Source organism: Musa acuminata, chromosome BXJ1-9, assembly GCF_036884655.1.
Source record: "Musa acuminata AAA Group cultivar baxijiao chromosome BXJ1-9, Cavendish_Baxijiao_AAA, whole genome shotgun sequence".
NCBI classification, from domain to species: domain Eukaryota; kingdom Viridiplantae; phylum Streptophyta; class Magnoliopsida; order Zingiberales; family Musaceae; genus Musa; species Musa acuminata.
Genome location: NC_088335.1, coordinates 44,252,194 through 44,260,701, shown reverse-complemented (window position 1 = coordinate 44,260,701; position 8,508 = coordinate 44,252,194). Strand labels below are relative to the sequence as shown.

The following is an 8,508-nucleotide window of genomic DNA, read 5'->3' as shown; positions in this document are numbered from 1 at the left end:
TTGTTTACTCATGACTTTGCATGAACTAAAATGTCGTCCTCTTCGATAAGACAAACAATTTACCTAGTCGGTCAAGCTAATTAATTTCTATCTGCCAAAGGCATATTGGTAAGCTGCTGTCTGCCAGTGGTCGCTGTATACTTGGAATGGGCCGATTCTTTCATGGCATGAAAACAAGCATACCTACAATGTTGGTGCTGCAAAGTTCCTACGCTTTCACGTCCGATGGTCATCCGAAACTACCGTACCAATATAAAAAATAGATTCGACGTTACAAGACAATCTTGTCTTGACATGTAATGACAAGTCAAACAACGTGAGCATTACAGTGGCGATGTCGGCCACGCTCTCGGTGTTTGTTTTGCGGGTGACGCTTGTGATGTAAAAATAGAGAAATATATCGGGAAAATGATTTATTTTATTTAGAGAGGTAATTTATATTTATATAAATCTCGAGAAACTGTTTTTCAATTATGTATTCAAATCAATCGCACAATTAATGCTTAAATCATAGATTGATTGACGATGTAAAAAATATAATGATATCGTTTGTCTTTATTATGATCTTTTATCACATAAGTTTAAATTTCTGTCATAAAATTTACCTTTATTATGATATTTTATCATATCCCGTAAGTACGAGAGACTTTGTGAAATAGTATGCTAGTTGATCAGAAATATAAATATGAGAAACACGCAATTGAAGCCTTACAACTCTAATGAATTAAAAGTTAATGGTAATATATTTCATGTATAAGTGAAATACCTAATTGGAAGATAGACAAATGATACCAATATTATCATAATACATGGAGTGAATTGAGAGATGATGCCAAGTTCGTATAGTAATTTAATGGCCTAATTGCGATGGCTCCGTAGCAAATTGTATTCTATTTCTTAAATATAGAGAAATATATCGGGAAAGTGATTTATTTTATTTACAGAGATAATTTATATTTATATAAATTTTGAAGATTTCTTTTAATTATGTACTTAAATTATATATTCAAATCAATAATATAAATTATGATTTTTTATCATGCCCCATAAGATTAAGTTTCTATCAAGGATGTTAATTTCGATTCGATGTAAGTAAAATATCTGAGGAAGTCAGGAGTTGGTCAAAAGTATAAACGTGAGAAACACATAGTTGATATCTTACAACTTGATCTTTAATTAAGTAAAAGTCAATGACAATATGTTTCATGCATGAATAGAACACCTGATTGGTACATAGGTAGATAATATCGATATTATTACAATATATTGTAGAATTGGATTGAGAGATGATGCCAAATTCGTTTCTTTCAATGATGGTAGCGATGGCTTGATAGTCAACTTCAATAGTAGATTTCAATGATGGTAGCGATGGCTTGATAGTCAACTTCAATAGTAGATTTTGCGATTGTATTATGTTTCTTGAAATTCTAACTAATTAGATTTGCTCCAAAAAAGATAATATAAGTTGACGTAGACGTTCTATCATTAGTATTGCATACCAAATCAACATCGACGAAGGCATAAAGATATAGTGATGAGTATTTACAAAAAAAAAAAATCTATGACTATGAGTCCCTTTAAGATACCATAAGACATATTTTAATGCAGACCAATACGTGATGGAGGGACGATACATAAATTATGATACTTTGTTAATTATAAATGAGGTGTTTACACATGTGAGAGATAAATACTATAAAAAGCTAAGTACTTATCATGTGGGATCCATAATAGGGATGTCATCATATAATTTGAGTGATTCAATAGTAGCGATTCGATTAGCAAATTTTTTTTGGCATTATGCATGTTCGTCTTTAATAATAAATCTTAAATATATTTCTTTTAAGATATAAAAAGTTCAAAAGATGTGAACATTGTTTTCATTCGTAGAAAATAGCTTAAGATTCCTAAATCTGTTGACGGAGAATCGATTTATCAATTACTTAAGGAATTACTTAATCTACATAGGGTTATTGCTTGTGATGATAATGTCATCACATAAACTAATAGATATATAGTACTTCTCCTTTATTGTCATAAAAATAAAGATGTGTCAAGCTTAAAGTTGATGAAGCTAACTAACATAAAAAAAAATAAGCCAAATTCAACGTACCAACTCTTGGAGCTTGGCGAAATCTATAAATCGTTTTTCATAGTTTACAAATATAGCTTGAATATTGAGGGTGAATGAAGTCAGAATGTTACTACATAAAAATATCTTTAGTTATGGTTCTTTATAAGAAAACATTGTTAATATATATTTAGCATATATGTTAGCCTTATGTAATAGTCAAACTCAGGATAAGCTAGATTATCATCAGTTTAACGACTAACCTGAATGTTTATGTGAAATCAACACTTGATTGTTAGTGAAATCCTTTAGCTGCTAGACGTGCTTTGTATCTGACAATGGATTTATCCGGATTTTGCTTAATTCAAAAGATCCACTTATACTTGGTAATATTTTTTGTGCAATTAAATAGTACAAGGGTCTATGTGATTTTATAGAGGACATCATATTTTTCACATATGACTATATGCTAGTGCAGAGATTTTTAGGACTAAGTGTGCTAGTCATAGGTACCCTACGAGCCAATCACATGAATGACGACACATATGACATGATACACACTCTACTTAATTCAAAAGATCCACTTACACTTGGTAATATTTTGTATGCGATGAAATAACATAAGGGTCTATATGATTTTGTAGAGTAGGATATCATATTCTCACTTATGGCTTTGTTCTAGTGCGGAGATTTTTAGGATTGAGTGTGCTAGTCATAGGTGCCCTATAAGTTAATTATATGAGTGATGACAAATGTGATATGGTATGCACTCTTTTTGTTTATTATTATTATGATATTTTTTCACTTTATATTACTTATTGCATATATATATATATATATATAGTGATGAAAATCGGATCATGATGAGATCACAATAATGAGACTGATTCTTCTTTAAACACAAACCCTAAAGAATCCCGATCATAAACTACTCGAGAGGAACATTGAGATAACCGGACAGACTTGTGTACTGTATATATCCATCTATATGATAGAAGTGATTGGTCTCATTGTTGCTCGTATGAAGACACTAGGGATACAGTATAGGTGCTTATTGGAGAATAAGTTCACTGATTGATCTACTCACAAAATGTTAGATGGTCGATAATACCTCATTATTAGACAGCGATTTCGTCGTCCCAATGATGTACCTGGTCCTTAAACCTGAGACACAAAGGATATTCTATATGAGTACTCCACTTTTTGATACCTGACTTATAGGTTTGGAAGTTTCAAATCTAGTACAACCGGCTATTAGGAGTAGCAGCCAACCTTACGAGGGTTATTGAATATCGATAAATGATCATTCGCTCTCGATGTCATGAAAGAAATATTTCATGTATTCTTGTTCAAACAAATCCCTAATCAAGGTTATTCAAATTAAGAGAGAAAGAGTTCTCTATAAGAATTTAACTAGAGTAAGACTTGAGTAGAAATCGTATGAGCTTGATAGCACTATGCCCGGTATACGATCTCTGAGATATTAGATAGATGAGGGACTATAGATACACAATAACTAAGGACAAATAGATCCAAAAAATTAGATTCCCCTATATCGTTTGGGAATTATAATGTAGTGGCCTAATACGTCTATAATCGATGAGTCGAGTGAACTATTATAAAGATAATAATTCATTGACCTAGAACAAGTTCTAATATGTATGACTCATGACTAGCTCGATATTGGGCCTAGAGAATCACACACATATGGTCGGTGTTGCGATGAATAGAGGTTCAATATGATATATCTATTGGAGCCTCTATATTATTAAATATCCAATAAGCTCTTGAATTAGTAAATCCTATGAATAAGATCCACTAAGAACTAATAAGAGATTATTCGGTAGAGATCCACTAATCCAAGAGGCTTGGGTAGTTGGATGAAGATCTTTATACCTAATAGGACACGATCTATTAAGGTTAAGTTAATAAAGAGCCTCTATAATAGGAAGAGACTTGACGCATAGTAAGGATGATCTTTTCCTTCATCTGAAGGATCCGTAGGAACCAATAGGGATTAACACAACTCAACCAACCCCACACGAGAATCAAAGTCATTGACGAGTTAAAACAATATAGCAGATCAAAAGTTTGACTACTCAACAATAGCAACGGATAGCGGTTGAAAACCAAGATGCACATTGCAACAGGAGTAGAAGATTGAAGACTCAACAAAAGCGAGGAGTTATAGTGTCAGCAAAAGCTTCGACGAGGCCATCGAAAGAATAAGTGGGGGAGAATATCATGGACAAAATTGTAAATGAGATGTTCGACGTAATGCTTATGTATATTCGTGTCTTTTAATTTGTTCATACTTTGAATAACATGTAAAGAGCTGACAGTAAGCTTAACAGCCCTATTTTCTTTCGATCTGTAATGAACCATTTTGAGCCTTTTGTTGTGGAACCGTTCAAAACTCATAAAATTTGTTTATAATTTACATTGATTATGATATATTTTCTGAAATGATTACTTATGGATCCTCAGTGATGCTTTTTTTTTAACACGTTTTCTCTTTTATAGATCCTAAGGGATCATAGGAGATTTCGGGGATGTTGACCTTTACGGACAAATACACAAGGTTGCCACAAGACTTAAGCAAAACCAGCTAAGTCTGTGATAAGATGTCCTTGTGCATCTCTCGCATTCAATACCTCTTCTACGAGTCATTCAAATCAACACACTTTTAACACCCTTGTATACCACCAACATTTGATGCCTCATACATGACATGCCTCGACACCCTCACACATCTCTTACATCAACGCCGATACCCTTATGTGTCAACACCCTCCCACATCTCTATCCAACACCCCTACATAAGTGATTCAAATTAACACATCCTAACATCTTGCATGTTTCCTAATGATCCAAGTCGACAATCTTTGATGCCCTCACATAGCACTATTCCATGCTCCCTCATGCATCTGCAACTTCAAATGCATCTTAAGGCACTTAAAAGACTAATCCTAAAGATCCTGAACCATACATTACACTTTGATTCAAACATGTCTTTTCAAAATATAATTGGGAGCGGAGTTAATTGGAACTTGGCTTCGAAATATGATCAACCAAACCTAACACATCAACAAGAGCCAAAAAATATATATATTTTTCAAAAATATTTTTATTCTAAAAATATTCTCCTCCAAAACACCTCGTGCTCAAGTACGTTTCAAGATCTCAAAAACTTCATTTTTTATTCTCGTGTAATATCTTAAATTAATTTGAGTGTTGGAGTAAACCATACCGAATTCACTCTGGACACTAGTTTTACAAGTGACCCTTCGATTTACAAGACCCATCTTAAGAAAAATCACCGTGAAAGAATATCCACCTCCTTAAAGATCTGATTCTCAAAATGCAATGATCTACCAGAAATGGACTGACCTCAACCTTCAGGCTTGGATCAATTTTGACAGTAAGGACAATCTAAATGGTCTTATTCTAGTATAAAATAATTCAATTCCATTACTAAGAGATGAAAGCATACGAAAATCTATCCAATGCAGTACGCTCTTTCTTCAAGATAATCTAAAAGTGAAAACAAAATCCTATACACCATATTTGCACTACACACAATATTTGATTTTTTCATGGAACCATGCTGCCCATGTCATCACAACATGTTATTGTCTAGGCCATGTGCATGAGATGATTGGTCAAGAGAAAATGTCCCTTTTCCTAGTATGAGAATCAAGCATTTCGCGAAATGATTGCAGATAGAGACTTGTCCATTTTAGGTTACATCATTAGTCTGCTCACAAATAAGAAACTCTTAAAGAGCCAAAAAGGAAGTAGAAGCAACTTTTCAAGTGACCATTACAAAATGGCCTTGAGAAGAGTTCTGCATCAAACCTGAGGTTTGGGGGAGTGATCCACTAGAAGAGAACATTTCCAACTATCAGATTTCCAGATGCTTTTCTTTCCACCTGCAATCAAAACCAGCAATCCAGCAAAATCCATCAATCTCCATCATATTGCAACAAGAAAAGATAAAAGTCTACCAGTATTCAATTAAGCTTTAGCCAAACTAAAACATCTGTGAGAGGGCAACAGTGCCTGTTCTTGGCCCACAAAAATAACAGACCTTGAATGCTGAAACATCACACCTCTTGACTCACAGAAACAATCACTGAAAGCATATATATCACATACTCCATAAGGTATCAATATTCCAAGACAATCATTATCTTCAACATTGCAGATCTTTTGCTCTTTTCCTTATGAGCAAATAATACATGAGAGTATATTCAAATAACATCAGTCATGCATCTAAAATCAACCTTCACATGCCAACCATCTACTGGAATTAAACCTGATACAATCTCAAAATGTATCAATAAACAACTTATCAATACAGACCTTATATAAAGTACACAGCAAAAAAAAAAGGGACCAAATAGCATAATAATAAGAGAAAATAGTTGAACCATCATTCAACCTCTGCATCCTCATTTTGAGTTTGGCTTTCAGATAAACCTCACCCATAATCTTTAAAGCCTAGCAATTTAAAACAGAAGTAATAAGATCCAATGCAAAAATGAAACTCATAAACATCGAAAAGGAAACAATTTTTAGATTCAGATAGTCACAGTTTTCTTATGATTTTGTAGTTCCTACCATTAAAAAACTAATATGTACATATAACAAGAAACATTTCGACCCTCCCTTCTCTTCTTTCCTCTTCTATCCCCCCTCATCTCTTGCTCCCATAAGGGAAACTTCCACCCTTTCCTCCTCCATCCCCCCTCATCTCTTGCTCCCATAAGGGAAACTTCCACCCTTTCCTCGCCTCTCCTCTCCTCTCTTCTACCTTTATCTCTCACTGCACAAGCTAATTTCCAGCCTTCCGTTTAACTCAGCACGCATCCCCACCCACTTCACTCTCTGAAGCCTCCTCGTGTGTGCTCCCGTTCATGTTCCTGGTGTCCCTATTGTTATTGTGTTCCTCTCCCTGGTGGCATCGAGTCTCGAGCAACTGCAGCTTCCTCCTAAGGTCTCCCATCTCCCTCTCCATCAGGAAAAGCCTCTCCTTAAGCGTAAAGTTCTCCTCCTCCAGCCTCGCTATGTGCGCGTCCTGGTTATCCATCCTATTTTCCAGCACATAGGTGGTGACGCCCGACACATGTTCCGCCCAGGGGTACACCATCTCAAATCGGCTCACATCATGGTCCAACCGCCTCTCTAGTTCCAAGTGCTGATCCAGGTACTGGTCAACATCACTCTCGCTCGACAACTCGGCGACCTCGTCCTCCTCCTCCTCTCCGCCTCCTGCCCTGATCTCGAAGCCGTTGGACGACCGTAGCCGGATCAGGTCCTTCATCGAGCCATACCCATCCAAGCCCCACTCCTCCTTGGCCATATCGACGAGGCATTCACGGGTTGGCGAGAACTTCGGCGTCGGGAGGATCGCCGGCGTCACGGGGCACGGCGACACCAGCGACGCGATCCCGCCAGCCTTCTTGGCGCGCATGATGAAGGAGGTCGTATTCCGAGGGGCGAAGGGGGCGAAGCGCACGAACTTCTTCTTGGGGTAGAACCGCCGGGCCTTGGCGCGGTTCTGGAACTGGTGCTCGCCAAGGCCGAGAGGGTTGTATCCGGAGACAGTGCCGCCGGCCGCGCCGACGACTCCTCCGGCCACTGCCGCCTTAGTGCCCTTCCAGCTCATACGGCCGGGCTTACCGCCCCCGCCAACGGCCGCGAAGGGAGGCGGCCGAGGCTGGCCCGGGAACCCCATGGGATCGTCCGCCGGAGGCGGCCAGATCCCGAAACCGCGGCTCAACATCTGTGACGGATCGTTCATCGATACCTCCACAAGTGATCAAGTAATCAACTAGATTCAGTCGACAGCGATCAGAAACCGACGGGGGGAGCACTGTTCGCCACGGAATCGAACAAAATCGATGGACTATCGATCGCCACGAAACCCTAACCCCGGTCCGCGAGCTGATCGATCCCAACCCTAACCCTAATCGGATTCTTATTCGTCCCCGGTTTCGATTTAGTTTCTCGAGGCACTTGGGAGACTATTTATAGGCGCACGGAAGAAGGGTGGTCCGTGTGCGGGAACGGTCATGATTGCGCATCTGGTCGATCGTACGGCCGCGATTCGCAGCGTTGCGTGCGGTCGGATCCCGCTTCGAAGTCCCGAGTGAACTCGTACACGGCATTCCGCAAGCAAATACGTACACATCATTCTTTTTTGCCCGACTACGGACTTACCTGCAAAGTTACCCTGGTAGGCGACCTGGTCTCCACTGCTGGGTCCCATGCAGGACAGCATCGGTTCTCTCCCTCCTCTCCCCTACCCATCGACAATGTGGGGTAAGGCAACTGCATGTAGTATTCCTGCACGTACTCGGTCAAACACCATCAAATTGAAATGAAAGGATTAGTGGGAAAAATCGATGATAATGGCTTTAATAGAAGTCAAT

General features: G+C 38.2%; 1 protein-coding gene across 1 annotated transcript; it reads right to left on the bottom strand.

Moving 5' to 3' along the window:
* Positions 1–6,599: 6,599 nt before the first annotated feature.
* Positions 6,600–8,085, bottom strand: LOC135593699 (uncharacterized). Its single transcript, XM_065083929.1, has one exon. The coding sequence runs from the start codon at positions 7,875–7,877 to the stop codon at positions 6,933–6,935; it is 945 nt and encodes a 314-aa protein (XP_064940001.1). The 5' UTR covers positions 7,878–8,085; the 3' UTR covers positions 6,600–6,932.
* Between the last annotated feature and the right edge of the window lie 423 nt (positions 8,086–8,508).